Below are 25034 nucleotides of genomic sequence, written 5' to 3' on the forward strand. Positions count from 1 at the left end.
GACGGCGAACAAAGACACTTCAATCCCCTCCAGTCTCCCCCCCCCTCCCCCCCCCGCCCTCTTTCTTCTGTGAGCCACCAAAGGAACTGCACGAAAATCATTTTTACTTTCCAGTCCAGTGTTTCCTTCACGTCGCAGCACTCCCGCGGCGAGTTAACTCGTCCAGACTCTCCGAGGTGATGCCGAGAAATATACAGCGGCCGCCGTGTTGAGTCGGCAACGCGCCTCGACCGAGTCGTCTCTGATGTTGTACATCATGTATTCTGTAGATTTTCATCCTCCTTGATCCCTTAATTTGCTGATTGAAAAATTAGAAAAATCCAACTCTGTTGTTTTGCTAAATGTTAGGCCAGACCCAGCGGGCTGTTAGCTTAGCTTAGCATAAGAAAGGGAGGTCGAGGAAAGCGGATAGCCTGGCTTTGTCCTGACGTACCGAGCGCTAACACGCTTACTATAACCGCAGACTGGATATGAAAACGGACGTAGTCTCCACATCTGAAAAGTAAAGCCACTGCTGAAGTGCCTTAAAGTGCAAAACCAGTGTGGGCCACTAGGGGCTGGCTCCAAAAAGCATCAACTTCTCTCCTGTAACACAAAGTCAGTACATTTTTCCCACCAGTTTTTACGGTGTCGTTAATTCAATCGCCTCCTCCTGATTCATTCTCTGGTTTTGAAAAAACAATTCGATCATTAATTAGATATTCGGCCTGAAAGAGAGCGATGTTTGTCAGGTTTCTGGTAGAGGTGGGCGGGGCATAGTGTCCATAAATTCCAAATATGGTCACTTCTGGTTCCAAAACGCCAAATTCGAGGCTAGCTGACTAAATAACTCCAAAAATGTTTTATTTTTTAGTATAAAAAGGATGAACATGAAGGGGTTCAAATAATCTGTGACTTAAATCACTCATTTTTGAACGCCGCTGGAAACCAACCGCATCGCACATACAGGCTCGGCTGTCCGGCATCAAGCCGACAGCAACACGACGTCGAGAGCGCTGCCTGAATCTCTGTAACAGGAAACGTCTCTAAAACCCTCCTTCCTCTCCTTCCCGTCGCTCCGCCAGAACTTCCTCCTTCCTCCGTCCTCCTCGTCTCGTCCTGCCTCCCTCGGCGAGCGGCGCTCGGGGGCTCGTTAGCAGCGGCGTCGGTGATTAAAGACTGCAGGTAATTAGATACACACCACACCGTTGTGACTGACTGGCTGCCTGAAGAGCTGCAGGCGTCCGCCGCCAGACGAGCCGAAGATTTAACTTCAACGTATTTAAGATTCTTTCAAATGAATGTCAGTCTCGTGGGAGACTTTTTTTTTTTTTTTTGGCCATAATTCAAGTGTTGTTTATCAAACCATTCCTGCGTCAACAGGTCGCCGTCTCAACAGTCGAGCAGTGAACATAAAAATAATCCCAGTGAAGTTTAAAATGTGACGACATTTCTCTTCAACGGGATCATTTGACCTTTGAGGGAAACACGTTTATTTGTTTCTCCGGTGGGAAATCAGAGGATTGATATGCGCTCCTTTAAATCGTCTTAATTGTCCACAAAGCATCAAAAGGCCTGAAATGAGAATATTGAACCGACTCGTTCGCCGAACCTCGGACCATTTTTTTAAACTTTTAAACAGAGCACACGCTAAGCTCCCGGTTAGCTCCCGGTTGTAGTGTATACAGAAATAAAAACTCCCGTTGATTAAAGCAAATAACTGTTGTTGCCTCCAAATGTCAAAATATTCTTTTTTTTTTTTTAAGCTTTGAGGTTTCAACCTTAAAAAAAAAACAGGTTTGAAAAGCCGACAGCTAACAGAGACGTGATCCATCCGGAGTCTTTTTCTTTTAAGAGCTGTGAATCAGCTGGCTGCTGAATAAACCATGAACTAAATGCAGCCGTCTGTCTCTCCCTCACGTCAGCTCGTCTTTCCTCGTCGATGGATGTCTTGTTTTACTTTGATTTTTTTCTTTCCGATGCAGCGTCCGAATCTTTGCCGTCGCCTTCTATCTGTTATTAATGCAGCTTTTATTTTTCTTCCTTCGCTCCTATTTTGGTCTTTATGATTATTTCTTAGTTATTAATTTCTTCCCAGTTTCGCCCACATTTTTGTTATCGGTCAAATTTGTGCAGAAGAAAGTCATAGAGATATAAACTGCACATGAAGAATTCATCATGCTGGTGACGAGAAAGCACTTTAAATATTTATTGCTACCATGTAGTAATATTTCTTTTTTCTTTTTATCTATAGCCTGAGTTTTGAGTTGAATATCAAACATGAGGAAATTGTCAGGTGGGTTGAAAAACTAAATTAAGTGTCAAAGATGGTGTTAAAACGTCTCTCTGTTCCTTTTAAAGTGAACACCGGGGTTTGCTGTCGGCCAACGACGTGCACATTTACCCATCAGAGTCGACCTGATGTTGTTTGTCCGGACATGAAATGTGCAAAATGTCAGGAAGAGCTTCAATAATACACAGAAAGCTCCTAATAAACTGCTCCTTGGAGGTAAAGACACCGAGAGCCAGAGGCGCTTCGTCAGGTGATCCCATAGGTGATCTGTCAGGTGATCCGTCAGGTGATCCGTCAGGTGATCCATCAGGTGATCCCACAGGTGATCCGTCAGGTGATCCCACAGGTGATCTGTCAGGTGATCCGTCAGGTGATCCGTCAGGTGATCCATCAGGTGATCCCACAGGTGATCCGTCAGGTGATCCCACAGGTGATCCGTCAGTTGATCTGTCAGGTGATCCGTCAGGTGATCCCGCAGGTGATCCCACAGGTGATCTGTCAGGTGATCCGTCAGGTGATCCCGCAGGTGATCCCACAGGTGATCCGTCAGGTGATCCCACAGGTGATCCGTCAGTTGATCTGTCAGGTGATCCGTCAGGTGATCCCGCAGGTGATCCCACAGGTGATCCGTCAGGTGATCCCACAGGTGATCCCACAGGTGATCCCACAGGTGATCCGTCAGGTGATCCCACAGGTGATCCATCAGGTGATCTGTCAGGTGATCCGTCAGGTGATCCCACAGGAGGAAGTGACGAGCTCAGCTGATGGACGCTCGGCTCCCAAAAAACCCAACGAGGAAGTGTGTTTAGTTGGTGTTTGTCTGCCTCCTGCTCGCTCTGAGATTGTAATTCTGTCTCGACATGATAAACAAGCCTCCTTAAACTCCGTCTGCTTTCTGTCTTCATGTCAAACGCCGGGACGATAATTAGCAGATGTCTGATGAGGCACGAGGCGAGGAAGTTTATAAAATTAAAAAAATTAAAAAAAAGCTGCTGATGAGAGCTCAGATGCTCCTCATTCCTCCGCTTGGAGCTACTCGTCTACTGAAAGTGTCACGAGAAGGTTTTTTAACAGGTGATGTTTCCATGGTTCACCTGCACAGGTGTTTTCAATATTTTATTAAAGTGTTGTCTTCTGTTAAATTTGATCTGTCTCTCTTTTTTAAATTTAGTTTTTAAGGGTTAATTTAATGTTTTTATGTTCCTTTATGTCTGTTTGTATTTGAAGTATTGCATGTAATTTATCTTATATACAAAGAAAGTTTATTATTATCATCATTAGAAGTAGTCGTAGTATTTGTCCCCTACTTAACCTTATATTCTGCCTTTAAAACAAATCGGAGCTGAAAAATGTATAACTTCCTGAGAAAGAAAAGAAACTGAAACTCCTTTTTCTATTTGGCAACTAGAAAAAAAAAACGCTGGAAATTTATATTAAACACTGGAAATGTGGAAATAAAAGCTGCGATATCAAAGGGGAAAAAAGAGCAGCAGATAAAACATGAAATGAGGAGACTGTTAGCTCCTGAAAACAAACATAAATGTCATATTTTTTTTATCGCGCTTTCTACATGGATTTTCATTGTTTGAGGTTTTTTAATTGTTCTCATTTAATCACATCTTATTGAGGATTATTCTTCTGCAGCGGTTTAACAATCTGACATCTGTTCGAGCATTAATTAATCTGCATTTTCTTTTCTGAGTTCCAGGAAAGAATTTGTTAAGACTCAGGAAACTAACTGGAATCAAGCCGTCACTGACTTTAATATTTACTTTCATGCTATTCACACTAGGACAAAACAACAACGCCTTTTTTTTTTTGCACCTCATTGTGTTTTCCCATAATTCCCTGCTTCATTACGCGCAACACAATCAAGAGGGGTGATTATTTTGGAAAGGTTTGTCAAATGCCAACAAAAGGTGCCCGCTGAACAAAAGAAGGGTTGTTGTTGTTGTTGCTGTTGTTGTCGGCAGCGACGGACGTCGCCGTGGGAAACGTTTAATTAGTCACATTAAAGAAGGATCAGATCACTGCTGGATCGACTCCACAGCAGGGACACACGGGCGGAAATTTATTTACAACTCCACAGCTGAAACGGCCTCATTTATTAGTTTATTAAATGAAGAAAGTGTTTCATATTCTATATATATATTTTTTATTTTTCGGAGGGGGGGGGGGGGGGCAAAATTGCCCCAAATTTTCGGAAACCAGTTTGTAAAATGTGGTTATTTACGACAACACAAAAAAACTGGAAAAGTTCAAAAACTCCAAACTCGTTTGTGATCGCATCACAGTCGGTGCATCGGTTGCCGCGGTAACGACGCACGAGCAGCTACGCTGGTGACGCCAGCAAAGTTACAGCAGACAACTTATTTGAGCGTCTGTCCGCTGACTGTTGTTGCCGTTGTCCTCCGTGACGTTAAAATCTCCGTCCTGTGTTCGTTCTGCTAACTCTCACTCTCTGAAAATGATGTCATCATCCCGTGTTGCTCGAGATCCGATCTGAGACGCATCTGTAGAAATCTCACTGGAATCAGATTTCATTTTTCTTTCCAGACTTTCCAGAGTTTAATTAACTTACGAGTTGAATTTTCCGAGTGTAATCGAAATGCAAAAATATGGTTTGATTCCGTTCAGTTTGTTATTACAGAAAAATACTCCGTAAAAAAGTTAATGATTTCATAACGTCTCAAACTGCAGCAGCTCGACGGGCCGCTGAACGTCAGAGGAGCTGCTGCGACTGAAAACAGGCGACGAAGTGCTGTCAAATGATGCAACAGTTTCAGAGACTCAATGTCTGCTGAAACACTCCACCAGCTGCACGACAACGTGTGTGAGTCACACACACACACACACACACACACACACACACACACACACACACACACACACACACACAAACACACAAACACACATCAGAGCACACACAGGCCGACTGACGCGCTCGTGTTTATATTACACATAAAAAGGTGCTCACAGATGTATGCTACTTGTATTAGCAGTAATACCACACACACACACACACACACACACACACACACACACACACACACACACACACACACACACACACTCTTCCCAACTTGCTGTCTCAGCAGCTCCGGCCCTGAAGTCTGCCCTCTGAATGTAAAAACTGAACTTCGGCCTATTAAAGCTCGATTACTGCCCCGCTGTCACATGTACGACGCTCCTCTTCCTCCTCCCGCTCCTCTTCCTCCTCCCGCTCAGACTCTTACCACCTCCTGCCTCTCCTTCTGTCACTCCTGCCCCACCTCCCCCTCCCTCCATTCTCTTTTAAACAATGCTCTCCTCTTCCTCCCGTTAGCATCTCCCTCTTCCTCCTCTCACTCATTAAAACAGTTCCCCGGTCTTCTCCCAGGAGAGAGGAGGCTAAAAATAGATGCTTCTTCTTCTTCTTTTTCTTCTTCTTGCTCGCTGGTTCTTTTCCCTCCAGTTCCTGACGTCAAATAACGTTTTCCTCCGTGATAACAACAACGGGACAATCTTTGCTCCTCGCTTGACTCTTTTCTCGGCCTCTTTAAAGACGGCGTGAAACGAAAACGTAAAATTCAGTCAGAGCGGTTTGTAATTAGGTGGTGAGACAGCTGATGCCACAAGTCTGTTGTAAACGCAACAATCATTTCTATCCCCCCCCACCACCACCACCACCTCCTCCACCGGGGTGAGACGAGGCGGTTACACGGCGATGATGACGGTTAAATCTTCTGGAAAAAAATAAATGTATTATGTTCGGCGGTCTTTTCATTTCAGCAGCATCACACGGACGAACAAACCATCACGGTGGACGTCTCCGCTGGACAGATCGATGTCGGGACGATAGAGAGGCGGCAATAAGCTTTGGAGAAATCCTCAGTGCGCACACACACACACACACACACACACACACACACAATTGACCATCTGGCTGCGATGAAAGCAAATCTTTTTATGCCGTTTCCTCGTTAGTTAAATTATTTTTTTGTTTTTTGTCACAGAGTCACAGAGATGAGATAAAAAAGGCGAAGAGGAGGAGGAGGATGGATAGAGCAGGAAGAGAGAGAGGAGCCCGAGATGAAGAGCAAAGAGAAAATAGCAGTACTTGTGATGCCAGAGGGTATAAACAAACTGCTCGCTGGCGCAGCTACACAGCAACATAAACTTTCCCCTCTGAAAACACTTCAATGTCCCAACATGCTAAAAATACAGCAGCAGCAGACAGCCCGAGTTTACCGCTTTCTACAAACAAGGCTTCACACGCAGCACATCTCACATCTGTATGGAAACCCAAATAATTCAGGAGCAGGTTGGTTGCAAAGTTTTGCCGCCCTGGAAGCAAAACTGCAGACGCAGATAACACAGAAGTAGAAGCTCAACCGAATCTGTACAGAAAAACACCAAACTGTCTGTTTTAACGGAACAAATAAAGACTAAATCAGGTTTTAAAGTTGCTTTCAGTGAAATGTGGTTTTGAGTATCTTCTTAATTACCGTATAACAGACAGAACGTGATTAAAACTTAACGTCCTGGATGGAGTTGGTCCGTCTCTGTATATGAATACTGCATATGTGCATGTGTGAAACGGTGAATTCCTCTGAACGCCAACACAAATCAAGTGAAATCATCCTGTATGCAACATCATACAATAAATATCTGCAATGCACCCATTCGTTACACAAATCGAACATTTTCCGATTTGTGTTTTCTCCTCCGTGTCTTTGGAGACTAACTAAGATCGTGAACAGTTTCACTCACCGTCTTTGTCAGCTCTTCTGAATATCTGCGAACACAAAGCAAAGACAGAGTAGTTAGTGTGCGTGAAGGTATCTGCAGCGAGGTAGAAACAGGAAGACGGGAAATCTTCAGTTTGAAAAAAAGCTGCCGTTTGGGAAAGTTTCTCTTTTGTGATGAATTCATATTTACAAGAGTTATATAATAGACGCAATAAACTCGTCAAGTTGATGAAACAAATCCTTTCAAGTCATTCAGCAGTTTTTCAGCAGGTATTGCAGCAGACTGGTGAGGTTTCTGTTAGCAGGTACATCAGTGCATCATCGGCGTAACAAGACATCGGACTTCTACACTGCAGAGCTGAATGGGAACCAATATGTGGAAAAGAGAACAGGACCGAGTATCGAACCCTGAGGAACACCTGAGCAGATATTTGTACTTGGTAGTTTGTCATTTTTTTAAATTTAAAATTAAAGATTTCAGGTGTTTTAATATTATTCAGAGATTAAAAGATGTGATATTATCTCGAGATGAAAAAAAAAAAAAAAAAAAATATATATATATATTTTTTTAATTGATAATAAGGAATTTTCATTGAAAAATGTTTGTGTGACATGTATATCAGCCAATATATTGTTATCAGGCTTTTAAAAGACTCAATCAATAATTAAAAGACAACCAAGTAAAGATTTTTTGTCAGTTAAGAAATGTTGAAAACAATGAAATATAATGTTGTATTATCCATTAATTAATTTCAATCCACCTAAATTCTGAACTGTATTCATGTGTGCGTTGGTGGAACCACTGCGAGCCCTGTTTTCATGTTTAGTGCCGGATGTGCATCTTTTCTAGAAGTAGAAACTGTCACAAATTCCTCAGAAGATAGAAGATTGTCCATCAATGTTTGAGTTTGGTCCTTAAGTTATGGATGAACGCTCTAGCAGGCACTTTTTGGAAAAGGGGGAAAAAAGCAAGAATTTGAAAAATACGCTCTCCTCCAGCAGCTTTTCAACCTTTTGCTCTCTTTACTAAGCTCCTCCCACTGGACTAGCACAAGAATACTGTATGCTCATGTTTTAAATCGCAACGTTTTCTCCATCTCTGAAAGCGCTACCAGTCTTGACATGTTTTGTATTACATGGTGTGCTGGTCGTCGGGGATACCGGGACATCTCCCGGTTGTGGCCGTCAAAACAAATCTATCAAGTTTTCACCTGCCCTGGATGTGTCTGTGTGCCTGTCGTTCAGGGTGTACATGAGAGGGGTCCGGTCCTGCCGGGTCGCCCAGTACACCCTGACTGCATTCATTGAGACAGACTCTGCTTTTTGATAAGTCCGCCGTCCTTTTTTCTTTTTGGTTTGCTTTCCAGTGTCTTAGTTTTGTTTCCGTGTTGTAGTTGTTGCCGGGACTGGAATGGACGCTTTTTTTTCCACCATCAAGACATGTTTTAATATCTGGAGGGACGTGCACGCACATCCGCATTTACCAAAAGGAACGTCCTCTTTATGAAATAATCCTTGACTGGCCGGCTAGATTTCCTAAAACCTGAACACGGAGCCAAGAGAAGGTGCAGAAGTCGAGTCATTCAAGAGGTTGTTATGGAATTTTGGCCCAATTATGACGAGAAAAAGAACTTCCTAGCTCGGTTTTAACAGAAGTCAAAACTCCAGCAGAAGTTGTGGCGTGAGGAGACCCAGAGTTCAAAGGTCACACGTGCTGGTTTGGGTTTTAAGTAGAAGAGGTCGACTAATGTTGGAGAGTAAAAACAGAATCCAGAATCCAGAAGGTGAATAACTGGTAATAGAAATGATCAGTCGACCATTCAGTGACTTTTAGCTTTAACTGCTGCAGGACACACACACACACACACACACACACACACACACACACACACACACACACACACACACACACACGGAGTGAAAGTGTGTCTCCACCAGATAAAGTGCAGCGATGTGTGTTACAGCTTGTTAGGACTGAAAAAGTTTATTAATGTGTCACAGAACAAAGTCAGTGATCTACAACTGATTGATGAGGACTTGCTGTGTGTGTGTGTGTGTGTGTGTGTGTGTGTGTGTGTGTGTGTGTGTGTGTGTGTGTGTGTGTGTGTGTGTGTGTGCCACAATGAGCTAATTCACAACTTCAGTGAAAGCCTCTCTCTCCCGACGGAGCCGAAAATGTCACGTCTGCTTCTTTCATCAGTGTTTCAGAGTGTGATATGAAGTGTTCCTGCCAGCGAGCGGCACGATGACGAGGTGGAAGACGGAGGAGGAGACGAGAGAGAAGGAACAGGGAGATGCTAACTAACAAAGCCAACTGCTAACAACTTAATGAGTGTTTTTTAGGCATATTTTCGTGGAAAACTACGATTATGTTGTAGGGATGGGTCTTTTTTTACAAAATGAACAACCTTTCATTGACACCTGCAGCGGCTGAGTGAGTGAAGCTGAAAATAAAGACGTTTGACTTTGTACTGACGAGAGGTGAAGATCTGTCAAGTGAATTCTTGACATCAGATTTAAAAACAGAACTGCAGCAGAGTTTTTAAATGTTTTCACTTTAGACTTAATGTGAATGTAAAAAAAAAGTATTTTACTGTTTGAATTTTAAAAATTGACATTGAATTAATTATGTTGCTAATCGACAGACAATGAATCAACCACAATTTTGATGAATATTAATTGCTTTGGTTTAATGCAGGCCAATCTCTGTTTCCAGGTCCTCAAATTTGCGATTTTTATACATTTCTTTGAGATACATGTTAGTAATTGAATGAAATACAAAATAAAACAGCAAAACGTGAAGTAGCCCCGCTACAACTCAATAAAACCGCTATCACCTCCTGGGTTTGAACCTTTTCGTCCCGCATGGCAATCTATGACTAATACCACCAAGCAGCAGCTCCTGCCTCCTAATAATGCCCAAAAAAGTTCTTTGTTACCTCTGTTGGGGACTCAGATCACATTACATGTACATGCCTTTCAAAGCGTGTAACTGTCACGCCTAGACAGGCCAAATCGTGTCCTATCCACGTTTTTTTGCTGTGGTGGACCGGCGTGCCTATTTCACGCTTTGCCGTGACACTGGGTTGCGACTACACCCGAACTGATCTGGAGACTCTTCCACGACAGGTTTATGGCTCCTACAACTATAAATAAGTGGTGCATTCAGGTGCAGACTGCAGCCAAAGTGAAAATCATTAACCGCTGAGACGAGCGACGCTCCAAAATGACAAGCTGCTCTGCATTGTTCTGCTTTCCAGCTGCACCCTGGGGTGCACTCGGCTCCGCAGGAAAAAAGAGCCGGCTCTGTAGCTGCTGGATGCAGACGAGGGGGGGAGAAAGGGAGGGGGAGGGAGGGGGGGGGGGCAGAGGGTTCGTTTGTAAAGAGTTGTAACAGAAAACGCAGAGTGAGAGGAAGAGAGTCAACAAAATAAAAGCTGAAGGCAGAGACGCAGGGAGGAAGGTGGGGAGGGGAGGGGAGGGGGGAGAGGAGGGGGGGAGGTGGGGAAGGGGGGGGGGGAGTGCTGCTTCCATCTAACCTTATTAAGAATGAATGTGTCTGAGGAGAGAGAGGAGAGAGAAAGAGAGGGGGAGGACAGGAAGGAGATGGAGGAGATGAGGAGAGGAGAAAAGGGAAGGAGAGGAGAGGACAGGGGAGTTCAGAGAGAAAAGGAGCATCGGGGTTGAGATGAAGGAGGCGCAGGCGAGGAGGGAAAACCAGCAGGCCGAGGGTCTAAGGAGGGAAACGCTGCCTGCAGGCGCCAGCACACACACAAGCAGTAATAAGGCTGGACTCAATAAATATTGGAAAAATGGCGAAACGATTAACATTTCAAAGTTCAAGCCGGACAAAAAAAAAAAGAAGAGCTGATGTCAGAAGGCACGGCATTTGTTTTTTCCAGCCGGCCCGTGTCAGTATATGAGAGCTGTCATGTTCAGGGCGTCAGGTTGAGGATGCAACACAAAGGAGACGAGCACAAACTTCCAACAAGAAAATTATTAAAATACAAAAAAAAAACAAGATGAGAAAAATAATCTGCAAACTATTTCAGCACAAATACACACACACACACACACACACACACGCACACACACACACACACACACACACACACAGAAGTAGTTTACTAGGGTACTGGGATACATCGGCCCTCTGGTCTACATGGTAATTACTTGTATTTTATTCTTCTTTATGGCACTATGAGTGTATTTGGGTCGTGGTCGGGGGTCTGCCAGAAGCTGAGCTACTTTCTCCTGTTGTTTTTTTTTTAAATTTTCATTATCAGCCATTAAAAGCAGCATCAGCGGATCTCCAGGGGGGAAACAGGGAGAGGAGCCGTGAGCTGAAGTCACCTAATATTATCGATGAGCTGACCCAAATCAGCACCGAGCCGCCCGAGTGCCACTTTCAGAGCAGATGGTGATGAAACAAACATCTTCCACTGGGACGGAGGTTCGGTTATAGCTGTGACGCAGAGATCAGTAATAATATGCTTGTAAGATATTCTTAATAATAATTAAAGTAGGTTTGGTGCAGCAGCTGTGCGTCAGGCTTTATTTGGACTGACAGAAATAACATGCAGGCTTAAAGTGAAGCTGCATTTATGAGGTCTGTTTAATGGACAAAGAGAAGAAGCGCAAAAACTGAGTCAAGCTTAAGAAACATTAGTCAATATAATGCCATAAAAGTGCACTACATTTTTGGATGACCCAACAAAGATCAAGAGATGGACGTGCAGGACGAGCTGAGTGTGTATCCAGGCACCGGATGGTCCCCGGTTCAATCCCGGAACCTCACGTGCATTACCAAACCATTCCGTTAACCAGGTAAATCTTCTGCCTACTCTGCCATGCACGAGCTACAAGCCCATCTGTGAGATCAGTCTCTGTGCGTAAGTGCGCACTGCACCGCTCCGTGCGAACGGCTTCACCTCCCGCCCAACCTGCCCCGGGGCTGCCCGCTGCCTCTCCCATACTCACATCCAGTATAACGGAGATGCCTCTCCGCGGCTCCGGGGCGAAGAACTGCTCCTGAGCCACGGCCACCTCCTCCTTGCTGGAGGCGTACTCCCGGCTGGAGATGTTCTTGTTGTCGCTCATTTTGGTGACGATCCAGCGGACGAGCCCGTCAATTCCGCCGGGCTGAGCGCCGCTGTTTCCGGACTGCGCTGCCGTCGCGGACTCGCTGTCCAGACCGGCTACGGGTTTCGGCTGCTCGCGGCTTTCCTGGGCTCGGAGTTTGGCTTGTTCTTTGTTCAGCAGTTTGTGGACTCCGTCCCTACAGTAGCGCGCTGCCTGCTCACACATCCTTTTGCTGCGGAGCGCTCATGCTGCGCTCTAAGGGGGAGAGAGAGGACGCCCCCACCCTCCCCTCTTACATCACAGCACCCACCCCAAAACACACCCTCCCACCCTACATATCCTACAACCCCCCCACCCCACCCCACCAATATCTATCTATGTAAAGGAGATATGTGCTGATGGGGACTGATATTTAGAAGGTTTGGAGACTTCTACTGACTTATTCTTTATAATTATACTTTGATAATTATATATATATTATGGAGTACAATGCATTGTATTGTATGTATGTACACACACAGAATTCATTGGGATAGGGAGGGGGGGGGGTTGGGAGCACTCAGGTAACATCCATCCATGTTGTAATAAACCCTCTTTAAACTCTCTGGAATAAATCAGCATCACCGCAGGCTTATTGTCCAGAAACGAGCCGAGCTGTAAAGATAATGGTTAACATCCACTTTGCTTTCTTAACATCTGATCTGAACAAAGACAAAGCTGCATATTTCCTCTTCTTTCAAACAGCCCCGATGCAGCAGGAGTTGGTCTTGTGTGGCTCGCTGCGTCCCAACGGGAGGATCAGAGGATTTTTCCTTTTTTTGCTCGTGGAGTAAAGAGAAGTTGTCATGAACTGTTACTCCAGCTCCTCATTAGAGGTTTACTTGTGTGTGTGTGTGTGTGTGTGTGTGTGTGTGTGTGTGTGTGTGTGTGTGTGTGAGGTGACTGATCTAACCTTTGGTAATGAGCGGCTCCCCCAGCTCTGCCCTTTCTGAGAGATAACTAGTCCTTTCCCTGCACCGTGCCCCGAGTCGGACGGCACACGCGGGGCGGTTTTGGACCGACGAACTCCTGCAGGAACAGCTGACACTTTTAACACACAGACGTGTGTGTGTGTGTGTGTGTGTGCGCGCGTGTGTGTGCGTGTGTGTGCGTGTGTGTGTGTGTGTGTGTGTATGTGTGTGGTGTGTGTGTGTGTGTGTGTGTGTGTGTGTGTGTGTGATGGACCAACAGGCAGGTTGAATTAATACACCTGGAGCTGTGGAGTCGGCCGCATCACTTGACATGATTGCCCCCGTGTGGAAATGAGCGTGCAGTGACGGGCGCTGGCCGGGTTTCCTCTGCAGGATTTATTCAGTTAATTATCAACAAATATTTTCACGAACACTTTGGTGACAACTAATCGCCTAAACCACAGAAATACACTTTTTATTTTTGGCATTGATATTTAACTTCAGGCTTCATATAAATAATGACAAATAACAGAAGTAGAAACAGTAATAAAAAGTACAACTCTGCTTTAAAATTATTTCAAACGGATGCCTGCATGTGTTTACTTTGGCATCTGTGTGTGTGTGTGTGTGTGTGTGTGTGTGTGTGTGTGTGTGTGTGTGTGTGTGTGTGTGTCTTTAAGATGACTTGGGCCGGTAGCCCTTCAGGTAGTAGACCCAGGAGCAGGGCTTGCTGTGGCCATCGGATCGCCGGCTGCAGACGGTCAGCTTGCTGAACCACGGCCCCGGAGAGCCTCCCGCAGGAGCCTCGAAAGAAACCGTGATGTTCTGGCTCTTTTTGGAGGCGATGTTGTCGGCGCCTTTCACGGTGAAGCAGGGGTTGTCGACCTGGGGGGCAGAAATACGGCTCAGGGATATTCCTGCTTTCCTTTAGAGGTGTGTCAGCGGTCGTTCGTTTTGCCGTCGTTACCTGGAAAGAGAAAGCGGTGGTCTGCAAGAAGGCGTTCTTGAAGGGGATGCTGATGCTGATGCCGGTCCTGATACTGAACGGGCCCTGAGCTTTGGGCGGGAGGCAGACGCCGTGTAAAGGGAAGACGTACTCGCCACCGGCTGTCGAGGACAAGCTGAGCTGCCCTCTCACCTCCCCGAGCCCGTGGGGCTCGAAACAAACCTCCATGCTGACCTCTGACCCCATCTGGGAGCCTGGAGAGGCGCTGACGCTCTTGTCCACGATGAAGTCCGGGCAGTCAGTCTGGAAGGAGAAAAAAAAAATCACTGCGGTTACTCGTTCATGTTTTTGTTTTTTTTGTTTTTGTGTGGCGTCCTGTTTTTTGTTTTTTTTATTACACTTTCTCTCGGAAAATTTTGCAGTTCAATTTTTTTATGACTGAAAACAGCCTAAAAATACCAAAATCAAATGTCAGGAACCACTTAAAATTATTGGGTTATTATTATTTCCAACAGTCTCACTCTCGAGTAAGTCGGCTGCTCCGTTGCCATCTGTGGAAAATCGATGGGAATAAACGGCTCCTGAAATATTCCATACAAACGCAGAAGCTGCTCGTGAGCAGTGATTTTCAGAGCTGAACTGTGTTTTGATGGATGTAAAAGTTAACATGTCACTTAATCAGAAGACTGAAGGACGAAGAAACCGCAAGCTTATTCAAGTTTGTTTTTGTGTTGACAAGTACGTGAAACATTTCTATCTATTCAGATGCATTTATGAAGAAGAGATTAAAAGATGGTGAAAATGATTTCTATACTTTTGTAATGAAGGCGGGCGATCACCAAATAAACGTTCACAGTTTGGACGTTAAAATGAAAATGAAAAAGTCCATGACGTGTTGATATATTTTAATGTTTTCTGAGACATTTCATCCCGTCAGAGGAGAAGCGGAAGAGAAAGACCGGATGTGTTCTAACCTTGCAGGTGTAGTCGGTTTTGAAGCGGGAGTAGTTGGTGAACTGGACCAGGACGGAGTGGCTGCTGCCCAGCGTCACGCTGAAGTGGACGGTTTTCTCAGGCGGCGCCGGCAGAGCTCTGAGCAGCAGCTCGTAGCGGAAGGAGCCCAGGTCGGTATTGGACAGAATCAGCTGGGCCGTGGACTCGCCGGCTCGCAGAGGCCGGTACTCGAAGCTCAGAACGCCCTGCGGAGACGATCCAGACAGTCAGTGTCCGACGCGGCTGTTTTTGTAAAGCGTGACAGGAGACGGGTGCAGTTTCCCACCTTGGACTGTCCCGGCACGATGTGCTGAGCCGGAGTGCTGATTTCCGGACATTTACACTCGATGGACAGGTTGGTAGGCATGCTCAAAGGGTTCTCCACCTCCACGGTGGCCGAGGTCATCCGGCGCACGGCGGTCAGCAGCTCCACGGTGGACAGGACTACCGAAGACGTGACCGAGAAGCTGACGAGGTAGAACGAGTACTCACCTGTCGCCTCGTTACGAAACGTCACCTGAGGAAAGAAGGTTGATGTGAGAGGACGGCTCGGAAACGTGTGTGTGTGTGTGTGTGTGTGTGTGTGTGTGTGTGTGTGTGTGTGTGTGTGTGATCACACCTTGGTGTTGTACTGTCCCTCTCTGTATGTAAAGAAAGACATCTTGTAGTCCCTCGTGGACAGCGCAGGGACATCGATGTACTTCAGACCGCCGAGGGACATGGTGGCGTCCGGTTTGTCCGGCTTTAAAGTTTCTATCAGCACACAGAACCTGAGGACACAAAGACGTTCATCTGGAACCAGGAACTATACGAGACCTCGAGGGAACTTCTTCAAAACTGACGAAAAAATTCACTTGATGAACGATTTTTTTTGGGGGGGGAAAGGTCAAAGGTCAAGATCAACGTGACCCCAATTTTACACATTCACGTGATATGTCAGGAACGCCTCTCATCCGTCTGTCCCGCTCTCGTGAGACGCGATATCTCAAGGACACGTTGAGGGAATTTCTTTAAACTTCACAAAAACATTCACTTGGTAACGACGATGTCGATTTTGGTGGTCAGCGGTCAAAGATCAAAGGTCAAGGTCACTGTCCAATCCCGTCGGCCCATGCTTGTGAATGCGATATTACAGGATGGTCTGGAGGGAATTTCTTCAAATTTGTCACAAATGTTGAAGATTTTAGTGCCGCATTTAGCAGCTACAGATATATTTTCCTCAGCAGCTGGTTGAGACTAAAACTGAGCTAGAAGAGAGTGAATGCTGGACTTTAATTCACCACAAGGACAGAAAGGTAAAACCCGAATGAACGCTGATGATGCACCATGACTGTTAGATGTGTAACTCGGCAACTGTCTTCTAAAAGTTAAACATGTCATATGAAACGTAATGATGCCTGCAGTTGGTAAACAGATGATTACATGTCAACGTTTTGTTTTTAAAACTTGCTTCCACTTGGCTTTGACTGTCCAACATCAAGTTTCTACAGGTTAAAGAATCATAAAACGTCCACTTGGAGGGTCGCATGCGGTTTAAGAGACGGGGAGTTTTACCGCTGTGGTCTGGAGAGCCAGTTGTGCACGGGGAGCAGCTGTGAGTGCTGAGTTTTGGCAGGCAGCTCGTGCACGATGGTGTCCTCCACCTTGGGAGGATCGGCGGTTCCCTGCAGGGAGTACAGCGTGCCGGCTCCGTCGGGGAAGGAGAGGAAGATCGAACCCTGAGGAAGAAGAAGAAGACGGTGCCGTCAGAGATTAAATAAAATACCAGAATTCAACAAATAAATAAACTGTTTGTGTTTAATTGCTCCTCTACCAGGTGTTTCTTTCCGTCGGCCGTCATGGTCAGAGGTCGGTAGGTGACCTCCAGAGTCTTGTTCTGGTTGGGATCGAGGGTCACGAAGAGCGCGGTGCTCCAATGGTCGCCCTCGATGACGGGTCTGACGCTGCAGCGCTGGCTGGTGGGGTTCAACACGTGCACGCTCTGAGTGTGGGAGCTCCGCACGGGGCAAACAAAATACACCACCTGGAGACGGGAGGAAGGTACGAAGACGACGATCGATTGCGACGTTATTACGAAATCTTGCGAAGAAGATGATGTCAGAGATAAACATGTTGAATTTGTTATATCTGTGAAGCTGACACGGCGAAAACGAATCAGTTCTCTTATCTCAACGTGATTAAATTCCAGCTTGCGCTCATTCTGACTGCAGCTGAACATCACAAGTTTTCTAAAGCCTCAGGAGTTTCTCAGCTAATTGAAACCGACCGAGAGTTTTTACAAATCTTTAAATCTGTCAACAGCCGCCGCCTCTTCCAAAAAGCAGCCCGATCAATGCCTCACATTATCTGACGCTGGCCTTTAAACCGGCCCGACAATCGAGGAGCTTTGCCGCTGACGAGGCAGCTTTTAGCTTTTAATGCCCGCTGGAAAAGCCTCAAAACCAATTTACAGATTAGCAATTTGCTTAATTTTCAGAGGTTTTAGTTTCACTGCTTTGTGTTTGGCAATAGATGGACAGGAATTCATCAATGCGTTTGTGAGGCTGCTGTGGAACATCCCTGCTTCTGGTGGTTTTCTATTTGAAAGAAAAAAATAAGTTTGGCCGGGAAATTAAAACCCCGATCTTTTGCCTGAAGGTAGAGCTCTGTGATTGTTACTGTGACACCCTGCTGCTTTTGTAAAAAAGTGAAAGATGAGAATACACTCTCTTACTTGTGATGCTATGGCACGTATAAGACTATAACATGACCACTTCTGAATTTGAAAAATAAAATATCTAATTACAAGGACTCCTACTGGGTCACCTGCTGTTCTTAAAATCCAATAATTGGCATCGGATAACCAATCCCAGATAAAGTCTACGTTTCTGACTCGACGCGGCGTCTGTGTAAAACAAGTCGGACCTCTTTGCTGGTGGCGGCGGTGATGCAGGATCCGGTGACGGTGAGCATTATGGGCGAAGACGAGCCCTCCACGAAGCACGGCAGGTTCTCGTATCTCACGTCGTTGCTCAGCTCCATGGGGGCAAAGGTTATTTCAAAGGGAACCTCCATCCCCGGGCAGATGTACCCGTCAGCCGGCACCACGGACAGGTCGGCGGGGAACCGCTCTGTTTTCCAGCGGAACCTGGAGGTGAGGTCGGGCGGATGAATGAATAAAAGCAGGACGTGAGATAAAGACATAAAAACAGTCTCTAACCTCACCTGGCACCGATGTCACCGGTGTTCACCATGACGATCCTCTTGGTCGGCTGGCAGCACTGGACCACAGCTCCGAAGGACAGGTGGTTCTGGTCCAGCTGGACCTCCGCACCCTGACGGTTCACAGGACATAGTAACACGTTATACAAATGAACTACATGTCAGTCATTCTAGGAATACTGTCGAAATATACATAACAATCCTGACTTGTTTTAGTTTTTTTATCCATTTGTGGAAAAGGTTATTATTTTTTAATTTATTTTTAACTTCGGTTTTTTTTTCTTTTTTTTTCTCAGTTTTAGCAACTTAAACAGTCAAAATACGCAATTTGTCCAAATGTTTTTCTTTTTTAACAGCACAGGGATCACAAATAGAAATCAAAATGTAAAACAAACAAAACAAAAACAACGAGGGAGGGGATTTGGGGGAGTGTGTGTGTGTGTGTGTGTGTGTGTGTGCGTGTGTTGAGGTTGAAAGGCAGTGATACAGGTATAATTCAGCCCACTTCATTATGTTAATACTACAGTATCATCTTTTAGTAAATATTTGTTTATGGAGAGTTAAGTAATATGTTATTTGTTCCATCTGGTAAATTTCCCTTAGTCGTCACTTTTTCACCACTTAATTGTGAAGCATTTTAGTTGCTGCTGTTGAAAAAAAAGTGATTCTGAGAAGTGTAAGCTTTCTAAGAATAGTAAGAGCAATCGAAGCTGTACATCACAATTGTAAATGCATCTCACATCTACCTGGCAGCAGCCCTGGACGGTCAGCAGGGGGTGTAACGAGCCTGAAAACTCCGCCTGCAGCTCGGCGGTGAAGGGAGGAATGTGCTGACGAGGCGAGAACTGGATCTCCACGTCACAGGAGCCGCCGTTGGATTTCAGTTTCAGCTCCCCGGCTGGACTGAAGGACAGATCCTGGAGGAGACGGCGATGTTCGAGTGGACTTGTGTTTATCACAGAGTGTGTGTGTGTGTGTGTGTGTTTTCTCTACCTTCAGGTCCAGCTGTGTACCCGTGTTGAGCATCAGCGTGAAAGAAAGGTCCAAAGTGCAGTGGTTGACCAGAACCACCTGTTTTTTCACTTTCTGACCCAAAGTCAGAGATCCTAGTTTCACCTTCCTCATCCTCGGATCCTTCACCTCCAGCTGGAACAGAATGATGACATCAAATATGTCAGAGTTTAATCACAGACTAGATATAAAAGAGGACATAGAATCCGGGTCTGAAAAATGGTTCCGATGCAGAAGTGTGTTAAGCTGCAATACCAGCGAGTGCCACTAGAGGTCGGCTCCAAAAAGCCTCCGGCTCCATAGACTCCCATTCAACTTCTCTCATCAAATCCAAAGTGAATAAAATGTGTCCATCAGTTATCTCGGTGTTGTTAGCTAAAGTCACTCCTTCTTATTAGTTTTCTGGAGGTCCATCTGAAAATAATCCTTCATTCATTAGAAAAGAAGATTCAAGAAGACCTGTTTTTGGGGGCGTGTCTTATTGATTGACAGGCCTGTCAGGTTACAGCTATTGGTGGGCAGGACGTAGTATCGTCAGGTTTCTAATCAATCAGTCAGATCCATCACTGGCTCCTCCCCCAGCTCATCCAAATATGGTCATTCACAAACCGACGGGTGACGTCACTGTTGGTTGCCGCTTGATTTTAAAACATTTTATAGCCAAACTTTAACGTTTAATAGAGACAGAACCCACTTAAAGAACAGAAGACCATCTTCCTGAAGCATGAAGGTGATTAATTGGCTTGATTTTCTCTTTGATATTGCATGCTGTTATATACTATATATATACATATATATATATATATATATATATATATATATATATGTATATATATACTACATAGATATAATCTTCTCCCTCACCTTCATCTCGATGCCGTGCCCCAGCACGTCCACCTCCTCTGTGACACAGCTGTTTAAGATGAAGACGAGCTTTTCGTGGTATCGACGCGCCTCACGAGGACGGAAGGTGACCAGTACCTCCATCACGGCGCCGGGGGCCAAAACATCTGGGAGGAAGTGGATCTCCAGGAAATCAGTGTTGATGAACTGGCACTGGACGCTGAGAAAGAAGAGATTTCAGACTGTAAACTCTTTGAGATCATTCAGAATAAAATGTATTTTTTATTTTTTATTTAGTTTAATATCTTTACTTTCCAACGGGAGAAAAAAGCAGGCCACCACACACCTGATGTCCCGTCTGCCTTTGTTGCATATGACCAGAGTCTGGCACGGCGGCACCGTGCCGGGATAGAACAGGAAGCACTTCCCAAAGTTCACCTTGGTGGAGGAGAAGTCGATGCTGGGAGCGACGGCCCCCCCTTTAACGTCACAGGTGAATGTCGGGCCGTGTTTCACCTGATGGGACGAAAAGAAGAGAAGAAATCAAAAACTAGTGTCGGTCGAAATTAATTTGAGGATCTGTTTCCAGTCAGATTATTTAATCCTACGATGTGACGTGAAAAAACACTGAAGATTATTCGCTAAAGAAGTCCCTCTTGAGTTGCTGGCTTTAGGTTTTAAAGGAGCAGAACGATGTTGCAGCAGGATTATTAACACAGGAAGCGATTACGTATTTATTCCTTTATCAGGTAGCGCTTAAGACTTGCAATTGTTTCAAATTCCTGCAATTTTAGCGCAAAAATTACATCGCAATTTTTGAGAAAATCCACCACGGGATTAAACATTGATCGCAATAACAACCCCTGCATAACCTCTGTAGAAACCCCGTCTATCGTCTCACCTGGACGTTCAGTCTGACGTCCTGAAGGTTGCAAATGTTCCGTGGACAAAACAGCAGCGACGACTGCAGCTGCTTGCCGACATCTACGGTGGCGCTCTGCAGTTCGGCCTCCAGGTGCTGCAGCAGCTCTCTGGGACCCGTGAGGTCAAAGGTCACCTCCAGGATGAACCTCGTCAGATTGGACACCAGGAAATTCAAGCTGGCTTGCTCTGAAATGCCGACCTGCAGATGCACACGCGGGACAGTTGGACGCCATGTTGGAAGATCACACGTGTGAAGGCGCGTTTGAGAGTCTTTAGTGTCCGAACCTTTCCGAAGTTCAGCGTGTCCGGGTGGTTCGGTTCGATCTCTTTGAGGCACCCGTCCGCCTTCTCCACGTGAAAAGAAGCGCTTATGGCGAAACATTCGCCCTTTACGATCAGCGTGAGCGGGTCGGACTTCTTCTTCACCCTCAGAACCAGCTTGAAACCCATGTTTCCCTCCGAGAACGGCGTGAAGGACACCGACAGCGGCAACCTGCGGCGGAGAGGAGGACACGTCCGTCTCACACCTAACAACCTCTTTAAAAACCTGGAAGGTAGTTTAATACAACACTTGGTTATGGACAACATTTCCCTCCAGATATCTGGAGGTTATCAACCTGTCTCTGGGCGCCACGGTGCCGGTCGCCGGCCGCAGACCGAGGACGGACCGCTGGTCCTCACAGAGGAGAGACGACGGCAGGACGGAGAAGTGGATGGATTCCTCCTCTCCGTTCACCAGGTCCACTGTCTGCTCCGTCTCGCGGCCTGTGCACACACACACACACACACACACACACACACACACACACACACACACTGTTTGTATTGCAGTCAGAATAACAACCTGTAAGAGAGCTGAATATATCATTGAAAAACATGAAGATTGTTGCGTCGAGATTGCGTCACCAACAAAAGTAGAAAACACTCTTTGTAACTTGATGTTTGATGTCACTTGATGTGTATGTTCGTGTGTGTGTGTGTGTGTGTGTGTGTGTGTGTGTGTGTGTGTGTGTGTGTGTGTGTGTGTGTGTGTGTGTGTGTCTATCCAACATCACACACCAACGAGCATCTCTCCGAAGTCCAGATGAGGCCTGTCGAGGTAGACGACCGGTTCTCTGATGGAGCCGACACACAGGAAGGGAATGGACAGCGACAGAGACTCGATCAAGAAGCTCCAGCAGGACTCCACCGTCTCCATCTGCTCAGGTACGTACTCAAAACACGCCTGCAGACACACACACATGCACACACACACACACACACACACACACACACCAGATGTTCTACTTCTGTTCCAGATGTTGCTTTTTAACCCTAAACGGCCGCCATCTTGGCTCCGTAGAGGAAAGGGGGCGGGGCTACCGATATAAAGAATTTTCAAATTAAAAGCGTCTGAGGAAGCTGCAGCTGTTCCTGAACACAAAAAGTGTTTCTTTTTCCACCAACTGCTGCTGGACAGAAGAATCAGTGTGTTTATTGAGCGTGTTAAAACAGAAAAACACATTGATTTCTGGGTAAAATAATGAAAGCTGCAGATATTTTGAGGTTATTTCTGATCAGCGCGGAACGACAGATTTGTCCAAACTCCCTCACTACACAAGTAAGAGCACACGTAAGCGCTCTACTTGTCAGAGAGGGAAGTACGTCATTTTGAACGGCATGCGTTTCACTTCTATTCTCACCTCCACTTTCTTGCCAGGCGGGATGTTTCCGCTCGGGGTGAGGCAGCGGAACCGAGCGCCACCGGTGTCTTCGCGCCTCCATCTGAACGAGTAGGTTTTACTGGTCGGGTTCAGCACGCTGAAACATCTGCAGAGTAAAACCAGAACAACAAAACATTACTCTGATGGACGGTTTAAAAAAAAACTGTAAACTGTCTCTTATCTTTTTACCTCGTCGATGGTGCGGAGAAGCCGACAGTGTTGAAGTGTATAACCCGGGTGTTCGGGTCCAGAGGGTTCCTGCTGACGTAGTCCGAGTCCTCCAGGTCAAAGTGGCAGTGGGGCAACAGGCTGCGGCCGCACACCGAGATACACGGAGCCTGATCTCCGTCCTGCAGGTTGGGGATGCTGGAAGAAGTGTATCCACACACACACACACACACACACACACACACACACACACACACACACACACACACAGACATACGAAAGGAAATAAATATCCAAACAGGCTGAGCTTCAATTATAGACGAGCTTCTTTTCAACTTCAGTGTGGCGGACACTTTAAAACAGTTAATAAACTATCACATGTTGAGTATGTGTGAGTTTTCCATGTTAAAATGTTTGATGTATTGATATTTCTGTAAGTGGAGTCAATGGAGTTAGATACTTATAGCTGTTAATGTTACATCATTTAAGGAATAACATCAACTTCTCACGGCAGAACCTTTTTGTAATGAATTGATTATTAAATTAGAGTAAATATTGCAGTATAAATTGGGTGAAATCCATTTATTTATATTTAAAACTGATGTGAAAGTGGGACACAAGTTCAAATGAACTTAAAGTTTAATGTTTATAGGTGAAAAGTTTAAGATGCCTTTTTGAATTTTTTGAATTTTTTTTTATGAGTTCCACTTTTTATGTTGACTCTTCATTTACCTGCAGAGCAGCCGGCCCTGAAACTGGTCCACCTCCATGGGGAAGAAGCGGATGCTGAAGTCCTGCGTGGCTCCGGGCTTCACGGCTCCAGCGCCGGGTTCGACCCTGAAAGGAGGCAGCTCGGGGTCGGCCATCAAAAGAGACGCCACGCTGGCCAGAGCGCTGGAAGGACGCGCGCCGGTCAGCGGCCCCGTCGACCTGCTGCCGGGTCGAGAGGTGGGGGAGGTCACGTCTGTTAGGAGACGGAGCACACGCTCACTTTTAGGAAACTTCAAATGAGGAATGAACACGTCCGCAAGGTGAAGCGGACATTTGTGAAGTGTTTTCTGAACTCGTGAAATATACAGTAAGATTTGTGTTGTGCTTCCGCGGTTCGCACCGGTGCTGCTGGGGTCCATGAAGACTTGCCAGGAGAATTCAACCTTCACACTGCCCTCATTCACGATCTGCAGTCTAAACACACACACACACACACACACACACACACACACACACACACGAGTTATTTTTATAACTTTGTATTGTATCTGACACCTAAAACGACGTATTTGTGCGCTTGAAACTACTAATAATGATGTTAATGTTTGATGATAACATTATGATATGATGACTCACTGGTGCCGCCTGGTTTGGTACAGCGCCGTGTCTTTGAAGCGGATGACGTCGGTGCCACATCTAAACTTCGCGTAGTCGCAAACCACACTGATTCTCAGATCCAGGTCCCACTGAGTGCCCTCGACCACCGAGCAGCTCGGCTCGGGCTCTATCTTTATCACCTGCAAGAAAAAGGTGTGGTTAGAAAACAGGGAACGCACACAAAAAAAAAGCCGTAAGCCATCATCAGCTTTAGCAAAACGTGGAAATATAAAGAGAAAAGCAACGAGGACAAAAGGAGGTTCCTAAAATCTCATAACATCATATTTATCCATAACTGATGTCAAGAACGGAGAACCCAAAGCTAGAGACACATTATATTCAAAGTCAATGATTTGCAGTTAAGTGGAATATACATATAATCCAAGCAATAGAAAATGATGTGAAAATAGACATGTGGAAAAGAAATACAGGTGAACCATTCAAAATCTATTCTTCTCCGGAGAACAATAAGCAGGTCGCCACGGTTACTTTGTTGTTCGCAGGCTGCTGCGCTGCGTCTGCCGCCGGCGTCGGAGAGCTCAGCCAGCGCACCGTCCTCTGCCGGTCGTCCCAGTCGGACACCTGATCCAGAGGCTGCTGGAACTCCACCCGACACACCTCACACCTCATTGGCTGGTGGGTCAGAGTCAGCGGCTGATTGGAGCTGAAGGTGACGGTCACTTCCTTAGAGCAACCGGCATGAAGGTGTCCCACCTGGGGAGGAAAAAACAAAATAGAAAACCAAATGTCGTTGTGATCGAACAGCAGAGAACACGTCACAGTTTGAATGACAGAATTTTCTAACAAAAAAACACAAATATGACAAAGAGACACACAAAAATA

General features: G+C 45.7%; 2 protein-coding genes across 4 annotated transcripts in view; both read right to left on the bottom strand.

The window, feature by feature from the left end:
- Positions 1–12330, bottom strand: part of necab2 (N-terminal EF-hand calcium binding protein 2) — a 95101-nt gene extending 82771 nt beyond the window's left edge. For all 3 annotated transcript variants that reach the window (XM_069172701.1, XM_069172700.1, XM_069172699.1), the window contains exons 1-2: positions 11983–12330; positions 7025–7049 (exon numbers count right to left, since the gene is read on the bottom strand). In XM_069172701.1, the coding sequence (XP_069028802.1) occupies positions 7025–7049; positions 11983–12309 (352 nt within the window). In that variant the 5' untranslated portion in view covers positions 12310–12330. The remainder of the gene's footprint in view (positions 1–7024; positions 7050–11982) is intronic.
- Positions 12331–13410: 1080 nt separating this feature from the next.
- hydin (HYDIN axonemal central pair apparatus protein) overlaps positions 13411–25034 on the bottom strand; it is a 103249-nt gene continuing 91625 nt past the window's right edge. Inside the window, exons 73-95 of the mRNA XM_069172746.1 lie at positions 24681–24905; positions 24171–24331; positions 23935–24008; positions 23556–23787; positions 22845–23021; positions 22635–22761; positions 22012–22177; positions 21570–21717; positions 21238–21445; positions 20930–21151; positions 20375–20544; positions 20050–20248; positions 19168–19320; positions 18921–19091; positions 18178–18287; positions 17878–18100; positions 16787–16996; positions 16528–16691; positions 15593–15743; positions 15260–15490; positions 14955–15179; positions 14002–14283; positions 13411–13919 (exon numbers count right to left, since the gene is read on the bottom strand). Of these exons, the coding sequence (XP_069028847.1) occupies positions 13710–13919; positions 14002–14283; positions 14955–15179; positions 15260–15490; positions 15593–15743; positions 16528–16691; positions 16787–16996; positions 17878–18100; positions 18178–18287; positions 18921–19091; positions 19168–19320; positions 20050–20248; positions 20375–20544; positions 20930–21151; positions 21238–21445; positions 21570–21717; positions 22012–22177; positions 22635–22761; positions 22845–23021; positions 23556–23787; positions 23935–24008; positions 24171–24331; positions 24681–24905 (4239 nt within the window). The 3' untranslated portion in view covers positions 13411–13709. The remainder of the gene's footprint in view (positions 13920–14001; positions 14284–14954; positions 15180–15259; positions 15491–15592; positions 15744–16527; positions 16692–16786; positions 16997–17877; positions 18101–18177; positions 18288–18920; positions 19092–19167; positions 19321–20049; positions 20249–20374; positions 20545–20929; positions 21152–21237; positions 21446–21569; positions 21718–22011; positions 22178–22634; positions 22762–22844; positions 23022–23555; positions 23788–23934; positions 24009–24170; positions 24332–24680; positions 24906–25034) is intronic.

Source organism: Embiotoca jacksoni, unplaced genomic scaffold (assembly GCF_022577435.1).
Source record: "Embiotoca jacksoni isolate LCO1_2020_lvr unplaced genomic scaffold, fEmbJac1.0.p SCAF_55, whole genome shotgun sequence".
Lineage (NCBI taxonomy): Eukaryota > Metazoa > Chordata > Actinopteri > Embiotocidae > Embiotoca > Embiotoca jacksoni.